The following is a 27,265-nucleotide window of genomic DNA, read 5'->3' as shown; positions in this document are numbered from 1 at the left end:
AATGCTTGAGAAACCGGCTTGGTTATGTATGACGCCGGCCTTTACTCATGATTAGGTGAAAAATATTGACACTCGATCGTTACCTCCTGTTATTCATCACAAAAAATACCGGTAGGTGTCTCTAGAAAGTTGATTGCCGAAACAGATAAGTTTCCATATTGGCCGAATGGTCTGGCGCGCCTGACCCATGTACAGACATAAAAAACCTGAACGGGAGTGTCCTTGGTTCGAGCCCCGTAAAAAACAGTTTCACTATTCAACTGCAACAAAGACGTCAAGGACGCATTTTTTAATTTTGTTGCGTGAGGATCTGCTTTGAACAGAAATTTTCCAACTGCGTGTTTTTTATTTTTACCAAAACAAGCCGGAAAATATTTAAACCAGTAGACTATAAGTTCATTACGCGAATTTATGTGACACAATTTGGTGCAAAAAGAGCTAGAGGACTTGTCTATGGTTGAAAAAAATGTCCGTTTCTTTAATTCTATGTGAATGCTTCATGTTGTATTCGAACCAGAGTTGTAATCATGTCCAAACTCGAAAGTACAAGCCAAAAAACTTACCAGCACTCGAAATCTTGTTTAAATATAATACCCACTTCTTAAACCGTTGCTATGACGCAAAAACATCACACTTCATATAGTCATAAAAGTTTTTTAAGTCAAACCATAGGACTGAAAATTCTTTAAAAAGAGCGAAGATACATATTGTCAACATCAGTCTTATCGCTTCCACTGCAACGCGGAAATTCTTGTGGCAACGACAAAGCACGCAAACACATAAATATAACCTTAATCCGTGTCATCGAGTTTCGTTGGTTAATGCAGTCGGCTACGCTTAGATTAATAGAATTTTGACGATGCTATCTTGTCACGTAGTGGCTTGGTTGGGTGTATCCGGCTAACAACGTTAGAGCCTACTTAGAAGTTTGATTATAATCACACGTGCTAATGTAAGTGTTGAAAATGATGGGTTTGAAGCCAAGGCCTATATGCTTACGACAATGAACTTCTTATCACGTACGCTTTGCAATATTGGAAACATTTGGTAATCAGTATAAACCAGCGGTTCTCAAACTGGGGTTCCCCGTCCCTTATGGGTCCGCTAATCGATTTCTGAGGGGCAGCGAGGAGCATAAAGTATTGGGGCAATCTTATGTAATATCGATGCATCTTGTTGCAGAAATATTTTCGAAAGAAAAAAATATCTTTTGGTTGTTACTCTAGGTCAGTGGTTCTCAAACTGTGCGTCGCGACGCCCTGGTGCGTCGTTTCAATTTTCCAAGGGCGTCGCAGAATATTTCCGTTTCGTGGCTGAACTCAGTTTATCTCATAAAAATGAGGTTTCAGTGCGGTTGACGTATATCTACGTCCATACTTTTTGCGTAGAGTGCGGATTGACGTAAATTTACCTTTTTGATCAAAAACGCGGTTGTCCGTTAATGTACGTCGAGACCAAACAGTACAAGCAGCAAGTGCGTGATAGGCGCGTGTCTGGGGCGACGCTTGGCGGGCATTAAACTTGATTATGTGAACGGAGTCTTGTTTCATAACAATGTAACAAAGGCGACTTTTCTAGCAAAGGCTTGATGTAGTTGTAACGTATAATTGTTAGCTAAAGTTTTAAGTGATTATTGTGCATGAGTTGCAGCAGTAAATTTTTGTGCATCAGTTTATATTGTGCGTAAGTTGAAACATTACTTTCATTGTAATTCGTTATTGATGCTGTTGAGACCTTGCAACAGACAAGACAATGCAATTGTGCGCAATAATTGAAACAATTAACAAAAGCCCGCACGTGATTGCCGGGTGCACTGAAAGTGTTGAGTGCAGTTTTATAAATTTGTCGAAAAACAGTTATGCTAAAATTGTTCTCTAAGTGCTGTTTAATAGATTTAAATTAACTGTTTATTGATAAGTTTCCTCATTACCTTTTATTTGCTGGTGCGTCGCAAGTCCAGAAAACTTTTCCAGAGGCGTCGCAACAAAAAAAAGTTTGAGAACCACTGCTCTAGGTACTTAGGCTACATTTTTTTTATATTTAACTTAAACCGCGAGTACTCGAGAAAATTGCCAACGGGACCATTACGACGAAAAGCTAAAAAGCTGCAGAATTTTACGTTCAAAACCTGATTACTAATTTCGACCTAATATTTGAAACTGATAGTTCCTAGAATTACGCAAATAATAATCAAATTAAATTTAAAAACTGGGCACAATTGTTTTCATGTTAGTTTCTGTATTGAAAAACGTCGTTCGTGTTTCATGGCGGAAATAAATATAATAGCAGCTAAAAAAGCTGAAAAATACATCAAAAAACAACCGTTAAGTCAGTATACGGGCTACTGCAAATGTTAGGCAAAATTTAAATTGACTACTGAACTCAGAAAAAAACTTGCAAATCTTCAAATGCTATATAACAACAAAAATACCAATAACAATTGAATAAGTCACCACTGAATTGGAACAAAGGACTCTTTCTTGTTTGGCACAAACTTGAGCAGAAAAATTCATTTGCATTGTAATTTTCACGCACCGCAGACACACGATCCAAATATCACTAAAATATTTCCAACACTTTGCGTTTTCTTCACGTTGTGTGTGGTTTTTATGACTCACTGCCAGTTACACAGGTTTTTTTTATAAAAGTAAAGATTAAAATGCGCCCGAGGGACAAAACCAAAGACAGTAACAAGCATAGGTAATCTAACAAGGTTTTAGAACAAAAATCGATCGTAAACTATATGTTTTTATTAGACAAAAACGCACAGTTTGGTCGTTAAATATTGTTACTTGTATCAAGTTTGTTGAGCTCTTCTGGCAAATGTAATTTTATTCCGACGTTTTGACGTCCTATACAGGTCGTCTTCATCAGGGTAAATAACACTGAATGCGACTTGTAGTTGCAACTTTTTGTCCAAAACGAAATATTTAGTGCAACAGAAACTTAAACAAGCAATGGAGTTGATTTAAAATGCAAGATGGCCGATTTTTGGATATTTTTTGTTCGCCTAAATTTTTTTTCGCGATACTTTAAAGTCAAAAAAGTATCTTTTTATTTATGACGTCATGCAATCAATGACGTCATCCTGGTGTTTCCTCCCGGTCCGACCAATGTTGCCCACGTGAGCAATATCACACCACAGTGTTCATTCCATTCAGGACTTTGTTTCAGGTAACTTTGTCCTTTGAAGAAGTTATATTCACCACTGGACACGCCCACTTGCTCACGCTGCCACACCCCCTCCTGACCTAAAAGTGATCGCAGGTCAGTTATATTTGTTGTAAAGTTTGCGGTAATTTCTGCCTTGACTGCACGCAATGAATGCGAAAGAATTTGTACAATCCTTCATGTTGATGTTGATGCGATGGCACGATAAACTGAAGCTTCGGTTAGCGTTGCAAAGCAGTGTTGGTAACGTTTGCAATCGTCCAGTTAAAAAGAGGGTCGGATATTAGGTTTTGTAATCAGCGATCCAAAGATTATGTTACCATAAAAACATTAAATATCTCAAAAAACAAATTAATGATCATCTTTTCATTATTTGTCTTTTGTATAATTTTTCTCAAATTGAAAGTTTCAAAACTATAAGATGTTAATCCTTCTCACCTTTCCACTATCACAGTTTCATATGCTGGTGGATCTAACGATAAAACTTCATCAGTGACTGTTTGGTTATTTTCGTTTGACGTCGGTGACACAATTCCGTAGTAAGACTAAAAAAAAACATTTTTTTGTATTAAACATCGGATAAAGAAATGATTTCTAGAATTAACAATCACCAGCATTATGCTTTTAAGACATTTTTTGTAATTTTCTAAATTGAAACTTTGTCGAACTTCTAGTACGTTTTTGATTAGGCAAGATTAAGGAACACTGAGGAAGTTATTGCCAGTAAAATTTGTGTTCAACAACATATATTTTTTTTTTTTCCCGTATAGACCACTAGTTTTCTAATCAGGAAAAAATCTACAATAGTGGCAAACGTTGTTGACAAAGGGACACACCTTTATATTTTTTGTTTTGTTTTTTTGTTTTTTGAAAAAAACAAAACACGTTTTTGTACTTGTAGGAGCGGAATCCTAAAAGTCGATGTCTAACATTTTTGAAATGTTTTAATTTTTTTATTTAGCGTTTCCTATTTACTTTGTGGTATACGGGATGTTGAAAATAAACGTTCAAAACATGTGTGAATTTTGTCATGATAAGTTTGGGAACACTGCCTATAACCCGAAGTGGCGTTTGACGCAACTGTTTAATACAACTTTTTTTTTACAAAATCCGTCCACAAATATTTATATTTAATCAAGATTGGACGAAGTTTTATTTATATTATTTCTTCACATTACTTAGAGCAGTGGTTCTCTTCACATTACTTAGAGAAGTATGGGTCGCGAGTCGCGACCCAAACATGGGTCGCGCAGGGTCAAAAAATGGGTCGCGCTATGGTGATTCAATTCTGCCCAAATTCAATTCTATTGCTGCATTAAGTGCACAAACGAATTTACTTAACGCAGTAATAAAGTCACCTCACTCGACCACGCTGTACAGGAAAATATACCAATCATTACCACATACAGACAATAGCCTTCCAATTTTACTGTTACTCACATGGCGATTGTAACGTCATAGCACGGGAAATAATAGGACAAGTTAATCATGCGAAACTGAACGTGGAGATGGAATAGTTAGCGTCGATGAGTAAGTATTCGTACAAGGTACAATTTTTAGATTGGGGATTCACTTCTATCAGTGATCACGGTGCTGCAAAGACACAATGTGTGCTGCTTTATGCAGTATAATTGTCAAACGAATCGAGCTCGTGTGAAGAGCTCGTTCAGCCTGCAGCCATTTTTACATGGCCAGACTCCTATCGATGTAGCCTCGAAATTGCGGTCCGTCTCGTTATCGAACAGCACAGTTAAAAGTCGAATCACAGACCTTTCACTGAATATACAATATCAAGTGGTCTCCCGAATAAAAAATAGAGCCGTGCATTGAAGATATTATGAAGGAAAAATTTCAGTGTATCAATCACATTAAAGAAATAAATCATTTGTTTTGTAATTGTCTGTGTCTTTTTCTGTTCCATGCATTTTAGAAAAAAATATTTTTTTTGATGTTTGGGGCTTGGGTCGTGAGATGTTCATTAAACTTAGATTTGGGTCGCAGTCAAAAAAGTTTGAGAACCACTGACTTAGAGCAAGCGATTTAAAAAATAGAAACAAGCCAAAAAAATGTTTTAAAACCTTTGGCATTATAAGAACCGAAACCTGTTTACCAAAAAGTGACCTATTACCTACAGAGAAAAATCCGTTGTTTATGTGACAACTTTATAGCATAGAAGATAAAATCTTGTCAAAACTAAACAGTTATGCAATCATGCCTTAAGGCAGTTTGAGTTTTTCTGACAAGGCATAGACGTTGCAAAACAACTAATATTGACAGATTACGAACTTGGCGAGCGTTCCATCAGGACATTACTGCTGTTTGCTTATACTTCTGTTACAAATCATTTAGAGACCTGTCCGTATTGCGTTACGCCGTTTTTTTGGTTTTAGCCCCATACGCCTTTGTGCTTTTTAGCTTGTATTTTATTTGCGCTAATACTTTTGCGTTTTTAACAATTTTTTAATATCCAATGTCTACTGATACGAAATACATTTTAAAGATTGAAAAAGTTAAAACAAAGTAGCAAACCGGTATTTTACACCTTACCCATACGACACGTTTTTCGTTATTTCATGATACAAGCACTTAAATGTGCTCCCAAAGCTCCCAAAAAGCACATTTATTTCTCTATCTTACAAATGCTACAAAATTCTAAAGCGGGGATATAATTCAAATATAGTGGACTCATTTTTCAAAATTCTATAGCCTACCGTTAATTTTCCTTTTGTTTCTTTCATGTTTTTTTTTCTATTTTAGGTTTATCAGATCTATAAATATATTTTTATTGTCCGCGCAGTTAAAAAACGAGTTACTAACTTACAAATTTCTCTCACCTTATCTCCAGGCAGCGTGTAGTAAATTGCTTGCGAACTCCCGTGATCGACTTTATTGTACAAGTGAATATCTGTGTATGGAGGAGCTGGTTCAACCATCGGTAACTCGGTGTGAATTGAACCTTAAAAAAGAACAACACAAATTAACTGAAAATGCTGAACAGGCGTTTTCGTCCACCAGGTTGCATATTTAACAAATATGTCGTTCAACTGATGGTGTAGTGTTAAGCAAAAATACTAATTGTATTTGTCCATAACTTGTATTTTTGGCTGACGTTTCGCCCACCAGATCGGTAGGGCTTCATCAGAGCAATGAATGAAGATTGCGAGCAACAAGCGAAAAGGCGCCAGAACAGCGGGATACAATGAAAAATGATTGCATTATAACAAAGGCCCTCCGAAAATCGTAGCGCCTGTTGCAAAACGTTACGGCACGAATGTCCGAAATTTGATGGATTGGTTGGACGTCTTGGGTGATTACACCATCAGTTGAACGACATATTTGTTAAACAAATTAACTGGTTGGTACTGATGATACAACGTTGATGCTGATTTTACTTTATGAGAACGAAAGTGTTGTGTAGTGTGTTATTACCCTGATGACAAATGTATTGCTGGAGCAAACTGTTTTTAGTTTGGTTTAGTTGCAGTTAAGAACAACAAAAGCTACAGGAATTTTTAACATAAACATTTGGCGTACTGGGTATCGAAATACTTTGTGGCCATCGTGTTAGTTATCCTTACAGGCTAGTACGTTGGAAACAAATAGTATATTTAAAGGCATGTTAAAGTTGGCGGACAATTTAAAGTGCAAAATGTTTTTCCTATCTACGATATATTGAAAATTTTAGCTATATTGTTTAGAATTGATTTTAAACAGCCATTCTGCATATTGTTCTTGTTAAATCTAATCTATCTTTTTCAGCTTTAAAAGCGAAAATCAACTGTTTTTACAACTAAACCAAGAGTTTTTGACCTCATTAATAAGTAAGTAAGTAAGTGTACTTTGCGCTGTTCAAGCAACAATTGTGGCGGAAGACCGTGAGGTCACTTTATCAGCCACTCTCGATTTCAAAAAAACTTGGTTTACATATAAAGTGCAAACTTTTGAATTGGTTCTCACCACTGAGTGCGTTATTGTTGTACGATGTGAGGTTAGGTTGTCCGTCGGTTCTACCGCCACTTCGTGTTGATGAGGCTGATGATTTGCCGCATAAATATTTCTTGATCAACCAGTTTGCGATGAGAAGAATTACAAAACATCCGATGATGCTTCCTATTACGATCGCTAAAGTCTTGGATCCTCTGCAGGACAAAAAAATGATCAAAATTTTGTCTACATGTCGGCTTAGGTTTAAGTTAGAACTCACATCACCTAGTGTAATGATGACGTGGTTTAAATGAGTTAGAGTGATGGTTTTTAAACGAACTAACTTGACTGGAGCAACATGTCGCAAACGTTCGTTTTGACTTGAGTCACGTTTGCCACAAGACTCATCAAGAATTGAGCCAGTATTAATGATATGCTCGACTTGACTTGTGTCAGATTCATAATGTGATTTAAGCTGTCTTGATTCGTATTTAAATTACTCTTTCTCTTGAATCGAGTCACATTAGGCTAAAGAATCAATCTTACTTAAGTCCCACTCAGCAAAGCATGTGACTTTAGTTCATACAAATTCAGCAAAATACGTGACTTGACTCTGATACAAAAACTATTAGTTCTGTAAAAGATGAAGTGATTTCAGAGCAATTATTGTTTTATATTACAGGTAAACTTATACTCAGGGTTGCCATCGACATGGAACTCAAAATAAGGACACACGAACAATTGGACTTTCATGTCAAACGAAACAAACGTTTTTGAACCAATCTTTGCATTTATGCGAGCCTTGACATATCACATGTAATATTTCTTTTTTCCCAGGAACATTCTGTTCCAACTCCTTGTTCGTAGAAAACACGTAGTGCATCTCACGACAGCCCAGGTCTAGGTTTACTTTTAGCAGGGATTTGACTTGTAATTGTTAAAAATAAGACAAAATAAGGACTTAAGTCAAAAACAAAGACAGTTCTTAGAAATAAGGGCAGAAACTTTTTTAAGACAAAGCCCTTCAAAATAAGGACAAATCTTAGAAATAAGGACGGTATGGCAACACTGCTTATACTTATTACAAACCAATGTTTTTGTGAAAAACTACATCGACATTCTGAATGAAAAATCGATTTGACAGCGTAAAACATACAGACATGTTTTACAAAGCTTATGTTAATTACGTAGCAAAAACAACCAAGTAACTTACAGTGTTGTTGCCCCGGTGGGTTTCTCCTCTTTGCAGAGATCTAGTTGTGCGATTTGTCGTGTGTCATTACAACAAACTGTCAGTTGACAATCTCCGCAACACAACGGCATTTCGTCGCCGAATAAAACTTGGCAATAAGCATGCGATGAACATGTGACGTTTGTTAGACTTGGATTTTCAACCAGTGACACTGAGTTACAAGCTGCAAAATAAAAAATTACAAAAACTAAAACTTGAAACAAATCTATATTTAATTTAACTATCGACACAAACATAATTGAACCCAGGGTTGGTGAAAAGAGTTCAAAGACATTTATTTGCCACCTAGGGACTTTATGAATTGTTTTGGAAGTTTATAAAGTTTAATGAGGTCACTTTGTGTTTTAAATTAATGCGTTGTATCTCTAATCGTCTTAATTTTTTCACACACAACATGTCGCTGATAAAAACTTATTTGTTGTGTCGTTTTTCGTCAATTCCGAATACTCGCTGAGTATATTTTACGCGGACAAGCAAATGTGCCTATTATTATTGTGATTTTCCCAAAAAATTGCCCACCACTGCTTTAAAAAAAACAAAAAACGTGTTTACATAATTTCAATAGTTTTGCGTAAATTCTGTGTAAAAGTCGCGTTGCTATAATACGTCATTTCAAATTGTCAGTGTCCCATGCGCAGGACGACGTCTGTACTAATTAAGGATTATTAAGCGAGTTTCTCAACGAACTCGGAACCGTGATTAACGCGAAAGGCGCAGATTTAGAACGGACACTTGTCATTGTGACGTCATAATCTTCGTGCTGTAATTGTAGCCCAACCAGTCGCTAAATTTCCGTTTCCTATTCATTTTTATACATGACAAAAATTGAGGCCAACTTTTGATGGCCCAGCTACCGTTGCTTTATCATAAAATTTATTTTGCTTCATGAAACCATGGTGATATTACACATTGTTATGACTTCTAAGGTCTCATTTTACTTAAAATGTACTAAAAATTTCGACACAAAACAATGTCGTGGAAGGTTGTGGCGTCCAAAACGCAGTTGTAGTTAGAAAGGAGCAACACAATCTGCTGTAGTAGATTGGTGCACTTCCGTCAAAACGTAGCAAAAGACATAACAATTAATCATTATAAAGCGATATTATGTCTACGTGCGCACGGACAGGTTGCGGTTGAAGCGAAACAAATTCATGTTACGAATTCAATTTTGAAGTTTTTGCTTAATTAAAAGTGTAAGCAAGCCCAAAATTGGGTATAACGAACTTTTGCGGGCATTTTATTAATTTATGCTTATAGTTTTACGCTGCTTTGTCGCCGTTAAGCGATTGCTAAAATTCCTGCAATAAAATGTATTCACTATACAAAAACCCTCTGGCAGTTTTGTTTCTAATCAAGCTACTTGGAAAGTTCATATTTAGTGTCCTGAAAACCCAAAATATTTGGATTTAAAATGATAATTCGGAAATTACCTGCAACTGAGAGAAGAAAAACGATAAAACCAACTGTAAAATTTTCCGAGAAATTTTCCATTTTTCACAAATAAATTCTGCTACATATAACTTAAGACCTGTAAACCATAAAACTTGATTAAACTGCGGTTTTTTCCTTGCCACCTAAAAGCAAAGTTACGGTAATCAAATTTCTCATCCAGAAAATCTTTCATAATTTCCTATTATCCATGTTTTAACAAAACATATTTGCAAATAGCGCATTGTACACTAGGGTTTTATGCAGATTTTATCTTGTTTATCATACAACTCCTAAACAATCAATGGAACCATTTTTGGAAGCACGACTCATTTATTACATAATATTTTTTCTTTACCGATTTTTTTCTTCAAACGCGTCGTTATTATCAGGCGTAACGTGCTTTTCAGCCATGCGTAACGCACACGTGAATCACGCTTTTGCCACGTGTGCACGCATGTGGTTTTGTTATTTTTACAAATGCTCATCACTATACACACGCGTTAACATAACATTCTACCAGTTAAAATGGTACGTATTGTCTCTACAAAATCTGTACGTAAGGGCGTTTCTTAAACAGATAATTTTAAACAATGTCCAGTCCATATTATCATCTGTTTGGTAAACTTCTACCTTTTTATAGAGATAAGTTCTTCTTCCAAACCTACGATCTAATAGGGTGTCAAATTACCCCCGTAACGTGCTCTTGATCATGCGCTAAACACGTGTGTATCACGCAGTCAACGCATGCTTATCCATGTGTTTTTGGGTCAAAAATGTTTCTAAAAAATAACTTCCATAACCGCTGATTCTTTCAGCCAAACAGACACAGTACAAAATAAAAAATCTAATTGTGCCTGAACATCTGGCGGGGCATATTCTTTGTGTGGTATGCTAAACGTTTTTCTATATATCAGTCTACAAGTATGAATCTGTCTCATTTCTGATTGACATTTAAATCAGACGGCAGGCGGCCTAAAAAGGTCACCGACCCTTGGTTTAAATCAAGGTCTTATACTTTTCTACAGAAAGGTATATATTTTATAATGTTTTTTTTCCGAAATTCACATTTTTCACGTCTCAATTTTACCAGAGCGCCCATACTTAAGTAATACCACCCAAGTCTGGGTTTAAAATCGCTGCATGCAACTAATGTCTAGTTAGCAGCTAAACCTCCAAAAAAGGTGGCCAGCTAGAGATACACATTTCAGTGAACATTTTTCGTTTATTGCTAAAAAAACAACCCTGTTGCTGCAAGAATATTGTATACACAGCCGACCACATAGCTAAGGCTGCAGCCAATCAACCACGAAATATATTTTAGGTGCGATAAGCCATGTACGATTTGTACTGCCATAATTTTAGAGGATATACGCAAAAAACACTCCGGGCTTATGTAGTCTAAATCAGGGCTTCCCAAACTGGGGGTCGCGACCCCGGAAGGGGTCGCTTAACAAACTTGAGGGGTCGCAGAGAGCTGTACCAATTTCTGCAAAAAGTAATCAATACACTGGCGCGGAGTACGGGGGTGTGAGGGTGCCGCACACCCCCGGCCTTTATCTTTGTATAACGTCAAAATCGCCTCTTTGTTCAAGTTACGTCGGTTTTAAAACGTTTTCAGCCAAGCGCAAACGCGCTTGTACTGACGCTATTGATCGAACAGACGTCGGTTGAAACGCAACAATTGCAATTGTTTTAAAATACCCAGGGATTTTAATGCAGCATATACATGATATATAGAGTTATAAGCGTTTAAGCATTGTTTGGCGCAATAACTTTCTCTGATAAAAAATATGCAATAAATTTCTGATTTTTAAGCAGTGTTAAATATCTGTTTTCAAAGCACTGCAACGGCCTAAACTTGGTTCAAGGTGAGCTCAGTTTAGGCGTCAACAATACACGATTTGAAACTTGTATTGCTTTTACTTTATTTTCCGCCCTAACAAATTACTTAAAACCTAAATTGTTGTGAAACTTGCCGACTCGGTAAATCGTCCTTTACGAACGTGCGTATGTTCTCGACGCACAGCAAACGTTCAAACCACACGAAGAAATTGTGACAAGTGCCCATTTGCAAAACAATCTGTCAGAAACTAAGGCTAAAGCACGTAAAAGTTATCGGTGTTTGAACGTGTGAAGTAGTAGACTCCGAGTACCGGTAGGTTGTTTTTAGTTTTCGCTCGAATTCGGCGTTTCAATAAATACAACAAAGGTTTTTTCGCATTGTCTATCATATTATCCGTGAAGGGTCGCGAAAAATTTAAAGAGATTAAAAGGGGTCGCGATCAAAAAAGTTTGGGAAGCCCTGGTCTAAATCACAATAAAGGTAGGAGCCTGGCTTATAGCGTGAATAACTTTAATTTTGTTCTAGATTTATTTTAATAATTGTTTAACACAAAAAAATCGTTTGTTGAAAAAGAATTGAGCTTTCACAGTAATCGAGTTGATTTGTCAAAAACTTATGTTCATAGGTAGTACAAAACTTTTTTATTGAATCCAAACTGGATGTTATGTAAAAATGTTGTCAATAAACAACTTAAGGAATAACAAAATAGTTTTCAGACAAAAATGTAAAGGTTTAAAAGTTGACCTCATTTTTTTATGTGTCATTTTACTCAGTTTGAAAATAACGTAAGCTAAATATTACCCTTAACTTTTAAGCCAGAATGAGAAAATATGAACAAAATACAAAGCAATTTTTACACGGCAACACGTGTGGGCAATTTTAACAATTACGCCTCCGTTTGTGGTTCCAGTATCAAATATCCAGTCTTTTCCCCTAAGGCTATTGCGTCAACGAAACGTCACTTAAATAACACTCGTGTGTTTATTTTAACACGTAAATACTGGGTCTATACAAACAAATAAAATCTTTTTTCAAATAACAAGCATATGTTGGTCTCGTTCTGGTTATGTTACACTGTTATAACTTAAAATATTAGGTAACGTAAGGGTGTAAATTTTTGACAAACATAACTGAAGAGATTGCACAACTACTAATCGCAATAAATGACGTTTTGATACTCAGTTTTACATTTTGGGTGTGAAGTGGCACGACATTGCGTCTCTTTTACAATAAAAAAGGTATATGTAAAAATACAATGCATAAAAATGTCCGCAACATACTATCAACTTATTTCTATAACATCTACCACTTTTTGTTACTTCTACACAATATATAACTTTCAAACGTAACATGATTGGTAATAGCTAGAAATAAAGGACACTGTTTATATTGGACACCTCGATGAAGAGCTGTAAGGACAACCGCATGAAAACATAATACACAGCAAATGCTGTTTTTCCTGTTTGGAAGAGTATAGCCCAACGTTTGCCCCAAGGCCTCAATGCTACCTTATTCAAATAGAATAGAAAACAAGCTTTTTATATACCCAATGTGTAATAATATAAGTTTCGTGAATTAAAACTTATTTTCGGCTGTAAAGCTATAAGTTTTTCTTTTCCTTTTTAATTTTTACAGAACTTCACATAATTCACCAAGATGCTAAGGCAACGGCTAGCCAACATAATCGGCTGAGTTTACAAACACCTGACACCAGAACCTCTTCGCTATAATGCACACGAATGTAAATGAGGTGGTTACATTTGTCTGCGGAGCGTAAACGATCAAATGGGGGGAAAAAGGGTTATTCACTGACTGATGTCCATAAAAATTCACGGCAGCCGGTCACTACGATCTTTATGTGAAGTCTGCTTAAGCTGAATATGGTTCAAGTTTTCGTTTTAGCGAATTCGCAGAAGATTACTTAAACGTCGATATTAATATCTGATCAACGGCTTTAACGAGGTTTACTGACCGGAAAACGCACGACTGGTACATGCTTTACAGCAGGGATTCCCAACCGTTTTACGATCTCGTGCTACTTGGACGCTCTGTACTGCCACGCGTACCACTTCTTGCAGAACAACCAATTTGATCAAATAAAACGCTATTTGTAGCTTACGCTTTAAAACAGTAGATTATATCTATCAAGAGCAATCATTTGACACAATTAACGCCCACTGTGCCACAGCATTGTACGGCTTTTCTTAGCAGCTATGCTTCTTATTGACGATTGAAATGACCTGTATTTTGAAGATCGTAATGATACGAAACAACAGGAATAGTTACATAACAATAACAATGGGCTTAAGGAAAAAAAATTGTAAACAAAACCAGACAAACAAATAAAGTTGTGAATCTAGGTTTTTGTGAAAAAGCGGAAGCTACTCGCGTACCACCTGAAAAACCTTCGCGTACCACTAGTGGTACGCGTACCACGGGTTGGGAACCCCTCCTTTACAGAAACCAATTAATCAACTTATCTGTCTACATTTTACCCAGTCTTTGAAGTTACAACATAAAGTTTCACATATAAATTAGCATATTTTAAGCCTGGGTGTGTTTAAAATTGGCGTGAGAAAGCGAAAACTGTCAGATAATCCTCTACCGGTGTTGTCAGGATTATCAAGTTTTAGCGACAGCGATCTGCTAATGTCTCCGTAAATGTTTACGAAAGAGCGTAAGTCCTTAACATATAAATACTCATCAAAGACCGCACTTATTAACCAGGTAATATTTTCGTTAAGGTTTTATGACAGATTGACATGTGGGTGGCAAGGTGTGACAGTGACACATGCCACAGCAGCTGGAAAACTTCATTGATAATAATCAGGTTGTTTTAATGTCACCTCTGATAACTGGCAAATGTTGTAGGTGTTTGCTAACATTACTTTCAAACAGGATTATAAATTAGACCTATATTAAAGGTCAAGGTTTAAATCTACTGGTCAGTACCCTATTTAAAAAAATGAGCTAGGCCCAAAAGTTACGTAAGCCAAGTATATGCTACTAAGATGGCAGTTTAGACTAAACATCTCAAAATTGCACGGCTGTCTTCTACAAATCAATATAAACACCCTATGAGCATACACACTCGGCTCAGGAACGAAATTAAGTAGCAAATTAGACAAAGACGAAACTCAATTCCAAATCTGATCCGTTATTCTTTAATAAATTAATCACAAACCGGATCTGACTGACCGTATTATACATTTGAAGAAACCTACCACGTTGTACACGTAAAATTTTTCCCTTTCTTTTTTAACAAATTTTAAAACATTCAACGTAAAACTTGTGGGCCGATGTTATATGTTTATCATGCTTCACCAAAGGTCTATACATATCGGGAAAAAACTCGTAACTATTTTACGTGGATTTTCGAAGATATACGCAAGTTTTGCCGAAACACGTTTTTATGAGCAAGGTAATGCAGAATAAGTATTCCTTATTCTGTGAGCTCATGCAGAAACCACACAAAAATTTCTGAAAAGCATTCTTACTGTGAAGTTTGTAGATTTGAAGTTCGACTTGCACTCATAAGCAATTACCCAGCATGCTCAGTGCTGGTCGGTAAATGTCAGAAACGAAATACATTTTAAAATATTTAATACTGCTTGTTTTCATAACTTCTGTGACAGAAGCATGGACTTTGGAAAAATCCGCGTCTTGCTGCAGAATTTTTTTTTTTTGATTCGCCATATTCATACTCACATTGATTTGTTGCAAATATATTACTACCAGTTTTATAAATGCAATTTACGCATTTCCATTTTTTTAAGCGTCTTTACGTTGTGATTAAAACAAATCAAGTGTCAAAACGTAAAAAATAATTTATTTGACAAAACAATTGTCTCATTATTCTTTTGAACAAAACCTCAAACGACTCTTTAAACTCTTTTTAAACGACTCTTTAAACTGTTTCGCTGACAGCCGGCAAATTTTTCAACACAGAATGTCAAACACAGCATGCCATATGGTACTTTCAAACGTGTATCTCATATCTGAAACAACCCAGGCCCGAAGCGTCGGTTTTTGTTGCCTTTACCAGACGGTAAACTTGATCCCCTATGGCTATTTTTAATCTGGTCTGTCATCCTTGCTTCCCTGTGCTTATTTATAGCCGTTAATAAGCGCCCGGACAAGTTCATAGTGGGCGGTAAACGCGAAAAAAGATTTATGATTCATCTGGATTATAAATTTAGTGCGATTAACTTTAAAAAATAATCCGGTAAAAATGCATCATCATCAAGTTGTGTTCGAGTGATCGACAGAATCTAAATTTATTACTAATAAGTCTGTTACTTCTGTTAATCGTAACTTTGTCTAAGAAAGGGAGAGTTGCAACCCTATGCGCCGAGTTTTACAAAAAATGCAAGGTGGCGGATGTGAAGTATGACGTCACATAAAATGAAGCTACTAATGCGTGCAACCGCAAGAGCTCAAACTCGTAGCCTAATAAACACCCCTATAGAATGCAACGTTTGTCACAATGAAGAAAAAAAATAATGTTTGAAATGATATTTATTTTTTGACAATATTTTATTGGATATTTATCAATGCACCCCTGCCATTTACCTAGTTTTTCAATCACCCTCAAGATGCTTCGATAGGTTTTTATCTTTGTTACCGAACGAGAATATTTGTTGCATTGTTTTGTCGAAAGTGTATTTTTTTAAGTACATCAACCAGCCAAAAGCGACAACTTATCAAAAACATTTTTTTGCAGGTTTACCTTTTGTCTAAGAATCACATTTTCAATCTTCTAATCCGATTTTTTGCAACCAATTGTTAACAGCGTCACAAAACAACAAAAATAATTACATAACAAGCACGTTTCGGTACGTGGTCAACACTATTGAGGCGCCATTACGTAGCAAGTTTTGGTCAACATGATGACATGACGGATATTAATTTAGGAGAAAAGTCACATGACGGGAAAACCAGTTTTGCGAAATTTCCAAACTTGACTTAAACGTTTAATCCTATTATATACAACATGGCAATGTATCACGTCATTTTTGCGATGCAAATTGTGTAATAAACTGTGTTTTGCGAAATCTGGAGTTTTTGAAGGAAAAACAACAAGTTGAACAAGTTGGTTTTGAAAAATACGCAAGTTTCGGCAAGAATGCCAACATTTATGAATAAGATTTTTGTGGCGTTCGACATTATTACGTAAGTTATTGTTTTACTTCTAAATTTGAACAAACTGTTTTTAATTCGTTTTCTTTTAATGTTAAAAATTTTTTTAAGAAGAAAAGTTTACAAATTTCGTGGTATCATTAATGTTTCTGGTTCATGTTTTCGCATTTCAGCGCAAGTAAAAAAAAAACGTGATAGCTAATGTTGTCAAGTTAATACCACTGCATCTAATCTTAAAAAAATGTTAATTTAGTCGTCCAAGTACGTTAAGTTAAGCGTTATTGAATTTAGTTTAAGCTATTAGATTACCTCTTTAAGTGATAAAGTAAACCGCGTATAAAAAGACAACATCAATTTTACCACCTTTTTGAATTCCTTTTGCTATGTCAGCTTTGTTTAAGCTTACTTTACAGCTTGGCACGTACAAAGGCAACATATATTACCAAAACCCCCAATGTATTGACTATATATATATAAGCTTTCAAGCGGTTGTTCAGTCTCAACTTGCTTTGTGCCTAATTTTCGTTTCAAATTGTTTTCCAAGGAATTAATGTATTCTCTCTAGCCCAGTGGTTCTCAAACTTTTTCATTATTTTTTCAAAACGGTCCCTTTGCCATTATTTCGAGGGCACGCGGTCCGCCTGAATGTGCATTTCAGAAAAACGAAAATTGATTGCAGGATTTGAGCCAGTTATCCATATTGCATAATAATGACCCAAAGACTGCTTGTGACATCACAGACAAGACAAAAAACATTACGATTGTGCGCGAGCAATGGCATTTTTGTAAGTTGTTATGTAATAAAGGCTATTGTTTAGCAATGGAGGCAGTCGATTCTCAATTCTACTTTGATTTAAACTTATTTAATGGCACAAACTGACGCCAAATAAGATTATAGAAGTACTTCAACCTTTTCGCGGTCCCCCCAAAATTGCCTCACGGACCCCTAAAGAACCGCGGACCCCAGTTTGAGAACCGCTGGATACAAACAAAACAATAAACAATGTTAGCAGAACACAACAATTTATACTGGCGTCACTAAAGCGAAAATCAACTGTATACCAACTCTCCATTCGCGAATAATGCCCAGCGTGACAAATGGGTACCTATTTTCAATCAGTAGAACCGAAAATTATATCTCATAGTTCAACCAATAGATACAGCTTTTATAGAGAATTATAACAGTGAAAAAAAGGGATTTTATTCTAGTGTACAGTAAAAAATGGTAAACATATAATTGTTTTTCAGTCCAATCAAACCTATTTATTGTTGTTTGAAATTGTACTTTTGCTTCCTACGACGTACTTCGTGTTTATAACAAACAATTTCGATGTCAAAGGCCTTGGTATACGTGATCATTAGCACATTTTCAATATACCTTCAATTCACAAACAAGTATATTCTCTCTGTTATGAGATACAAAACAAAATTTCTAGGTTAAAATGACGTGGTAAAATTACGATTAATTTTCACGACACATGCCATAGAAAACAGGTTATGTCATCAAAAAGTCCTCATTAAAATATCTCTAATCTCCAAACTAGTCCGTGTGTAAAACCACCGCTACTTGGATTATGGATGGCATCAAACCAAACCCATCGCCAGCCGCGCTAATATACCTAGCGGCGGTTTAATATACCTAGCATATCCATCAGCGGTTTGGAGACGATTGCATTAATAGACATTAAAGGTTTTATGCGTTTTATTTTTAGTCGGTTAAGAATTCAAGATTTAAAAAAAAAATATTCAGCAATGAAAACGCCTAAATTACTTTGTCATCCCCGGGATACATGGGCAAAATGTTTTAAAGCATTTAACCTGAAAAAGTATACGGCCGGTAACAAACTCCTCGCGGACCGGCGGTTGCCGACCAGTGGCTTAAGCTACGCACCTTTCAAGAACTAATAATGCACCAAAAACACTGGTTAAACTGAGTGCCAATAGTTTTTTTATTTTAAAACGATGATTTTTGTAGTTTTACTTCAAAACAAAATCTTAATGTTTTGTACTTAGCAAGAAATTATGTGTCGTTTAAGTAAAAGCAATGTTTTACACCAAATCTTCGTTTTTAGAGGGTTAAAAACATTATTACATTTCAATAAACAGTATTAGGCGCTTACATAACTAATGACAGCCATCTCGTATTAATGCTGTAACTTATTTGTGACTATTGGGCATTTGATTTTACTGGCTTGGTCAAATTGATAAATAAAATTTAGTCCAACCAATTGGATGTTTGCACGTTTGGGCAATGTTGCTCAAGTTTTTTTAAAGCTTCGTTTGCCAATCGTATCCTCGACTTTTGCTCTATATAATATAACGCTATTGAAATGTAAGCCGCCCTCGCACAAACGGCAGGTAATAAACAATATAAGCCGCGGCTTACAATCGGTACTAAACATGTTGTCGAAACAATCTAATATGACTCTTATTCGGTTAAACATAACAAAATAAAGCTTGCAGACATAACAAACTTCCAAACAGTCAAATCAGGAAGTTGTGATACGATTCAAGTATAGGTTGTTTGAGATGTTTATTTACATTGTGTGTGACGATTTTTAAATATCTCAACATTCAAACAGAAAACGTCTTTTTCGACACGCTTGCGTTTTGGCATGAAAAATGTCTGTATATTTGTTTGACTAGTCATTCCTGCAGTTAACATACAGCAAATATAAGATTTTCAACAAGCAGCCTTTGTCGTTGATTGTAGCCTTCAATCTTACAAACAGCTGGTTTTAACTACTTTACGGCATAGGTCTTTCTGGCAATACTTTATTTAAACAAAAAACAGGGACAATACATATGTTGTCACCACTGTTTTTTAGGAGGGGAGAAATGTTGTAGGGGCTGGTCGAGTTGCCGGGTACTTATTACTGCAGAAGTATCTTTCGCTGTAAATGTTTACACCCCAAGTCCTTGGTTATCTGAGCTACTGCTTGTCTGAGATTAGTCCGATAAAGAGAACGGCCTTTAACTTTACAAATTAGGTGAGTTAAAGAGAGATTAAGAGTGAGACAGTTACAACACATTTGCATATATAGTGAAGGTCATGACGACGTTACTGTACAACCGTACAACGTGTTAAATAGCGACAACTGCGATTGAGGTCGAGTACTGAAAATGTGACGATGATAAAACGTTCATGCAAACAGTCACTCGTATGATATTTTCGTTTATTTGCACTGCTATACTCTCACAATGTCACCTCGGTCACCCCTAAACCGACGCCTGTACATACAGGTATATTGATCTACCATTTTTGAACCTTTTTATCAGAAACAAATTGACCATGTGGCTCAGTGGCGCCCTCTGGCAGCAGGGCCAAATACACTGGGGTCTCGGCCCCCTCCTCTGGACTTTTAGGGGCTTTAGGCCCAGCCATATCAGTGCGAACCCACCCTGGACAACAGACATTAATGAGGATATCTTCTTTTTTCTCTCTTAACATCCGGGCATAAATTTTTGTCATCACTACGACCCCAATCTTAGAAACTCCATAAGCAGTGCTTGGATAACCAAGGTCTCCATGGGTTTCTGATTGAGCAGCTTCAATAAACTCATTCATCATGGAATGAAGCTTCTCTTCAGTGATCGTATCAGATCGAAAAACTGTTTGCAAGTCATCACTGCATTTTTCTAATGCTTCTTTGAACAAAAAGCCGGGCAGATTGACCACTCTGCCACCAGGTTTTACAATAGGAATCAAAATTTTGCAAGCATTCATTGTACCAAAAAAGTTAGTCTTCAGTGTGGCTAGGACATAGGTTTTTATTGGTGCTGTGTCTGCCTCTTTAATTGCAGCATTGTTGACAAGGACATCAATTCCACCATGTGAAGCTAAAAGATTGTTGGCCAAGTTGTTAATGCTTTCCTCATCATCAATATCAAGTTGGTGAAATTTTACTTTCAAACCTTCAGCTTCTAGTTGATTAACTGCTTCTTTGCCACGATCAATATTTCTGGCTGTTAGAAAAACATCTCCATCAAACTTTGTGCACAGTGCTTTCACAATGGCAAAACCAATGCCTTTGTTGCCACCAGTGACCACTGCTACTTTGCTTTTTGACATGATTTTAAGTCAGCTATGCTTTTTGTGAAGGTTCTGCAATAAGACACAAAAAATTAAGTTAAATTTATTTCAAATTTAAAAAGAGCAGTTTACCATTCTAAAAAAAAACAAATTGAAAAAAACATTGTCACCAGTGAAGCAAGCGTTGTGCGCATAAGCGAACACGGTAGTGAGGTCGCTACAATCACATATTTTAAAGTTATTTAATTCTGTGAAACCTTTTTTACCTCATAAACATGTTTTTACACCAAGTACCAGAAAAAAATTACACAAACACCACCCACTTTCTTTACACACTTATTGTAAGTGTCAAGTTATAACAATTCTTTTCTATATTCCAACAGTAGCATTGCCTTAGTGGGCTGTTTGGGTACAAAAACTGTTTTTGATAGAGTTGAAGATTTTGTAATACCTCTAGCAAGCGTTGATAAATGCAACAAATTGTTTGTTCTTAAAGCTTGTTTGTTAAACTTCAGTAACCTTCCCTTTGGCGGTTGCCAAATGAACAAAGACCTTTAATAACGTTTCAACTTGAACTTGGTTTCGGTGACACGCATACGAAGTTTGCAGTTTTGTTTAACTAGACGTTTTGCCTGGCACATATACAATTTAAGGACCAACATGAATGGCTGTAGAGTTGCAAGACTTGCAAATGAAAATATCGTTACAACTTTTCTTCGCAAGCTTTCCTTGCTCCCGTCACACTTCAAATATGAAATTGCCTGTCTGTTGCACCCTTACGTCCGTGTACAACTTTTTGTAGTAAACTTAAATGTAAGTGACAATATGAAAACAGAAAAACAATTTGCGAATTAATATTATATTAACTACTTGTTTGTATATTTTATTGTGAACGGCCGCTGTACTGTATGTTGCAGCCTACAGCCTAGACATTGTTACATGTTTCTATGTTCAAAATGATGTATTTGGCTAAACAGATACCCTGTAAAGCACCAAGCTGTTTCCCATGGAACACAACCGTGCCGCGGCACTTGATGCAATTAACGGACTTGCTGCTGCGCAAATACAAAATGCAATCAGCAAAACCTTGCCTGAGCCACCACTCCTATCACGTTTCGTGTGGTTAAGCCACTTAAACACAAAAAACACATGCGTGAAGCCAGGTTTATTTTGCAACTCAAGTGTTAAGAAGTGTTTACACTACATGCCGCTTTAAATTGCTTCTGGAGCGAAAAATCGCTTTGGGCGTTTACTGTTGAGAACTAGCAGCCTGTGCTTTTTTAACATTTTTAAGTTTTAATAATCATATACCTATTATGTTTTGCTACTAAACGTATTTACAACTTGGAAGATAATGATGGAAGGCAGAATTACTTGCCTCAATCATGTTTCATAGCCTTGGTGTCATTTAACATTTGTTTTAAACCCTCGGACAGGATGGTAGTCCTGGTTTGGTTATTGATTTACACTAAAATGATAAACATTGTTTTACCAAATGTCAAAGACAAAATGTCACGCGTGATTGCTACCGAGCTATGTTCTGGGGGGCCACAGGTGTAGGCTCACCAGAAACATCAACGATTAACCATTTTATTTTTTAGTGTGTTGCAAATAACTTTATCAATTTAATCCACTAATTCACACACAGGGTTACTTGAAGGGGCCACATTCCACGAAAGGTTGAGAACCACTGGTGTAAACAGTTAATCGCTTGCGCGGCATGTTACATTGCGTCGCGTGTAGTGTAAACGCACCTTTAGGCACATACAATGAAATCTCTTGTACACGCTTTTTAAAAATCAGTGGTTCACATGTGGACGTGGTTTATGTTTAAAATCGATGAATACAATCAACTTTCACATTAAATAAGTGTCTTGTTCTTTTTTTAATAACATCGTTATTCACTTTCATACCTTTCACACAAATAAACATGAAGCAACCCATTTTCAAGTCATAAAAATTGCTAAGACTTGATGAATGTATCCACTCAAGTTAAGGAATCAATTTAAATGTTTTTCCTGTTACAATCTACTAGGGATAGTTGACAAGATTTTGTGACAGACCAATTCCCGCCAAACAGGCAACAGACCGTAGCAAACCGTTGCGTTTGACAGCATTTGGAGTCTTTGTGCGCCAGTCCAATATTTCACTGCTTTTCTTGTTTTTTGTTGTCTTTGTCTATTTGTTCATGTCCTCTTCTTGAAAAAGTGTCTTTTTTATTTACTCCATGGGTTCTTTGTTGTTGTTGAAACCTTGTCCGCATTTAAAGATATAATATTCCCACACTTTCGCAAACTGGCACGTAAACAAGTTTTTTTAGTGTTAGCTGCAAACAGTGCACACTGCTTTGATTCCGACCTCGACCAGACATTTGCACTCTAGTTTGTTGTGAGGAACAGGCTGAAAAACATACCTTACCAAAACTGTTCGACGGTAAGGGATCCCTGGAGATACCGGGATTTAAGTCTTTTTTGGAATCCCGGCCCCGGGATTATTTTTGCCGAAATCCCGGGATCTTTGCTTAAGTGAAGAAACCTTGCATAAACTAGCGTTTTCAGGCAAAGATTTATTGCTTTAACACTAAAACCATTGCGTGCTACCTACATGTGAAAGGTTTGTTTGCGCCTTAATAGTAATGTGGGAGCGTCAATGTTACGTGTGTAGCGGTCATGATATTAATGTGCACAAAGTTTATGTTTAACGTTAGCATGTTGTTTGCAATAATGTTGTACAGCATGTAGGGGAAGTGTTTAACCTCTTTATAACTGGATGTAAGTGTTGGTATTTCCGTTCTCATGCAAGTCATAAGATATTTTGAGTCACTTGGTTATTCTAGAATGTTCTGCACAAACATAAGGTGTTCGTTTATCATTACGCATACTTCCTCTTGTTTATACTGTCGTTTCCGTTTCAAGTTTAAAGTAGAACACAGCCGCTCGTACTTGAGAAGAAGCATATCAGCTCGGTTAGAGAGCGCTATGACTTTATAAATTGCACCTTTGCCATAAAATGAATTCTATAACTAAAAGGAAAAAAGGTTTCACACAATAGCCAATATTTTGCTCTACTATATATAGCTTATTTTCGACTTTGTCGCCGCTCTTTTCTGGGTCTATTTTTGGTCTATTCTTAGACTATTTTTTGAGTCTTCTAGTTTTATCCCATGTGGATGTGAAGCTGATTTGAACGTTCGCCTTTAACGTTATTCAAGAATACAAAGAAAGAAGAGACATATGTGTGACTGTTAATCAGACAGCTGTTATTGAGATGCAAGGATCAGACTCACTAAACAATTTGCAATGAACATCATAGTTTACATTGTAGCCGCCTTTAACAAGTCGTCATCGAGGCAGCAGCGGCTACACGTGTTACCATGCACAGATAGACAACCTGTGACAACCTTGCGCAATACAGCTCCACTTTGAGTGGAGAAACTGAAGAAATACAGTAATGCTAGTTGCAATGCTGTCTATTAACATCGCATATAGTAATGTATGGTTCGTTTGCGCAACCAAACAAAATAAAATTGCATGTTTCAGTTTGGGAAAACCAATTATAAAACGCACAGTCCGGTACAGCTTAAAGTTACCTTTTTTGACACAGTACAACAATCCCGGGATTGGGACGTGAAAATCCCAGGAAATCCTAGTCCCTGGATATTCCAATTTGATCTCAAAATTCCGGTAGCGCTACTGAAGTCCACCCACCCATCGTGTCCTTAGCTTTAGCACTGCTGCTATTTCAAAATTGAGTGAATATTTTATTTTGAGTGTGAAAACCAACGCACTGAAACAAGAATGGAAGCAAACTATAAAAGAAAACTCCACAGCAAATTGGGAAAATGTCAACCATTTTCAATCTTTTTATTTGACACAAATGGACCATGTAGCTCAGTGGCGTTCTCTGGCAGAATGACCAAATATACTGGAGTTTCAGCATCTTTCTGTCTTTCAAATGCTTCGGACCTTCTTTGTCTGTGTTTTACAAGGTAACTAGATGTGCAATATTTTTCAATTAACAGTTAGTATTTTATTCTCATACAATGCCACGCAACGCAAATTTAGTAGTGAATCTGGATATGAAAAAACAGTTACAAAATTATTGAGATGGTGCGGAATTTTAGGGCATGGAAATTACAGTTTGTTTTTCGGAAAAATCGTAAAAAGTAAGTTATGATGTCGTTAAAGATATGAAGAAACAGATACAAAAAATTAGTAGAGCGATTAATGCAACTTTTTACATTCAAATCATAACACAAGACATGTAAAAACAAATTTTGGGATCTTTCAAACAGTAAATTTGAACCAAGCACTCAAACATACAAAATGGATGCCACACAAAACTTTACAATTTGTATCATTAGGCAATGGTCTACCATTCCTGAACCTTTTTATCAGAAACAAACTGACCATGAGGCTCAGTGGCGCCCTCTGGCAGCAGGGCCAAATACACTGGGGTCTCGGCCCCCTCCTCTGGACTTTTAGTGGCTTTGGGCCCAGCCATATCAGTGCGAACCCACCCCGGACAACAGGCGTTAACGAGGACATCATTTTTTCCTTGCTCTCTCATTAGTTTTGCATGAATCCTTGTCATCACCGTAACTCCAAGCTTTGAAACTCCATAAGCTGTGTTTGGATAACCAAGAGCCCCATGCTTATCTGTTTGAGCAGCTTCAATGAACTCATTCATCATGGAACAGAGCTTCTCTTCAGTAATTGTATCAGATCGATAAATCTTTTGCAATTCACCACTGCATTTTTGCAGTGTCGACTTTGATACAAAGCTAGAAACATTGACCACTCTGCCTCCTGGCTTTACAATAGGCATCAGGATTTTACAAGCATTCAGTGTACCAAAAAAGTTAGTCTGCAGGGTTACTTTTGCCTGGGTTGCAAATGGAGTTGTGTCTGCCCCTTTATAAGCCATTCCAGCATTGTTGACAAGAACATCAATTCCACCATGTGATGCTTGTATGTCGGTGCCCAGCTGCTTAATGCTCTCTTCATCATTAATATCAAGTTGGTGAAATTTCACTTTCAAACCTTCAGCTTCCAATTTCTTGACCGCTTCTTGGCCAAGATCAATATTTCTGGCTGTCAAAAAGACATCACCATTGTATTTTGAGCACAGTGCTTTAACAATGGCCAAACCAATGCCTTTGTTGCCACCAGTGACCACTGCTACTTTGCTTGTTGACATGATTTTAAGTTTCAGTAAGCTACTGTTTAAAGTTCTGCAGACATATAAAATTGGTAAATATTTTAGTGTGATTTGTAAGTTGATATACTACAAACTATACCAGTTCAGTAACTTTAATTTCAAGCAGTTAAACATGCAACCAATACAGGGATGGTCAAAAGCATTTTAAGTATGCAACATTACTTATTAGATAGAAATGACACTAGTGTGATTGTACAACATATCTCTATACTGCAACCATGATAGGCAACTAACACAGTTTATTCATATAAGTATGTACAAAAAGGTTGTAATTCAACTGCACTGGTGTTTCAAGTTAGAATCAAAACAAGTACAAACTACAGCAACTACATATTTAATTAGGTGAGGCATTGAATGTAGATACTAAAAGAAAGTGCAGATACAACTACCATAAGTACCCACAACAAACTATGATATTAAGCAAAAAAAACATGCACAAACTACCAGACTTGAACTTTTTTGTCATATACAAATTCACCATGGGGCTCTTGTGCGTCATCTGGCAGCAATGCCAAATACACCGGGGTCTCAGCACCTTGTTGGGGTGTGCGACCTGCCCGTTGGCCTCCCATATCAGTTTTAACCCACCCTGGGCAGCAGGAGTTGACTAGAATGTTATTTTGTCCTTGTTGTTGTAGCAACCTTGCTTGTATTTTAGTCAAAACTGTAACACCAATCTTGGACACTCCATACGCTGTTTCTGGGTACCCATGTTCCCGATGTGTTCCTTGTTGCGCAAATTCAACAAATGCATTCATATAACTGGAAAGTTCCTCCTCAGTAATTTCATTTGACCTGAACTGTTTTCGGAGATCAGGGCTGCATTGTCGCAATGCAGAAACACTCAGTTGACTCGATATATTGACCACTCGACCACCAGGCTTAATTATAGGAAGCAAAATGTTCAAAACATTCAGTGTACTAAAGTAATTTGTCTTTAAAGTACCACTGGCTTGTACTGAGAATGGTGCATTGTCATTGAACAGAATTCCAGCATTATTGATTAACACATCAATTCCGTTGTATTGTTGCATCATAGTGGATGACAGTTTCTTTATACTTTCCACATTGTCAATATCAAGTTGGTGATATTTCACTTTCAATCCTTCACCTTCGATTAGTTTTACTGCTGTCTGTCCACGTTCATCATTTCTTGCTGTCAGGTAAACGTCACCATTAAATTTTGATGACAGTGCTCACACAATGGCAAGACCAATGCCCTTGTTACCACAGCTACTTTTGATGCAGACAT

At 36.7% G+C, this 27,265-nt stretch overlaps 1 protein-coding gene and 3 pseudogenes across 4 annotated transcripts; all 4 read right to left on the bottom strand.

Moving 5' to 3' along the window:
• Positions 1-2,227: 2,227 nt before the first annotated feature.
• LOC145233958 (uncharacterized) lies at positions 2,228-9,869 on the bottom strand. The gene is made up of 6 exons (XM_080098724.1): positions 9,778-9,869; positions 8,309-8,510; positions 7,129-7,310; positions 6,006-6,127; positions 3,610-3,716; positions 2,228-3,251 (listed from the first exon to the last, which is right to left on the bottom strand). The coding sequence occupies exons 1-6, from the start codon at positions 9,836-9,838 to the stop codon at positions 3,227-3,229; spliced, it is 699 nt and encodes a 232-aa protein (XP_079954850.1). The 5' UTR covers positions 9,839-9,869; the 3' UTR covers positions 2,228-3,226.
• A 9,829-nt stretch (positions 9,870-19,698) lies between these two features.
• On the bottom strand, positions 19,699-24,732 carry LOC145233863 (carbonyl reductase [NADPH] 1 pseudogene; annotated as a pseudogene). Of its 2 annotated transcripts, none has more exons than XR_013861202.1 (2): positions 24,383-24,732; positions 19,699-20,865 (listed from the first exon to the last, which is right to left on the bottom strand). The product of XR_013861202.1 is annotated as a carbonyl reductase [NADPH] 1 pseudogene, transcript variant X1 (transcript). The 2 variants fall into 2 exon arrangements; XR_013861203.1 differs by lacking the exon at positions 24,383-24,732 and adding an exon at positions 21,245-23,917.
• Positions 24,733-24,799: 67 nt separating this feature from the next.
• On the bottom strand, positions 24,800-25,996 carry LOC145233858 (carbonyl reductase [NADPH] 1 pseudogene; annotated as a pseudogene). Its single transcript, XR_013861199.1, has one exon. The product of XR_013861199.1 is annotated as a carbonyl reductase [NADPH] 1 pseudogene (transcript).
• Positions 25,997-26,024: 28 nt separating this feature from the next.
• Positions 26,025-27,265, bottom strand: LOC145233866 (carbonyl reductase [NADPH] 1 pseudogene; annotated as a pseudogene).

This window comes from Phallusia mammillata, chromosome 6 (genome assembly GCF_965637545.1).
Source record: "Phallusia mammillata chromosome 6, kaPhaMamm4.hap1.1, whole genome shotgun sequence".
Lineage (NCBI taxonomy): Eukaryota > Metazoa > Chordata > Ascidiacea > Phlebobranchia > Ascidiidae > Phallusia > Phallusia mammillata.
This window is presented reverse-complemented; position numbering and strand designations above follow the sequence as displayed.

Coding starts and splice junctions, on each gene's coding strand:
- LOC145233958 (XM_080098724.1), bottom strand. CDS start 9,838: ATGGAAAATTTCTCGGAAAATTTTACAGTTGGTTTTATCGTTTTTCTT. Junction 7,311..8,308: donor CCCACCGGGGCAACAACACT/GTAAGTTACTTG, acceptor TTTGTCCTGCAG/AGGATCCAAGACTTTAGCGA. Junction 3,717..6,005: donor ACACGCTGCCTGGAGATAAG/GTGAGAGAAATT, acceptor GTTTTTTTTTAG/TCTTACTACGGAATTGTGTC.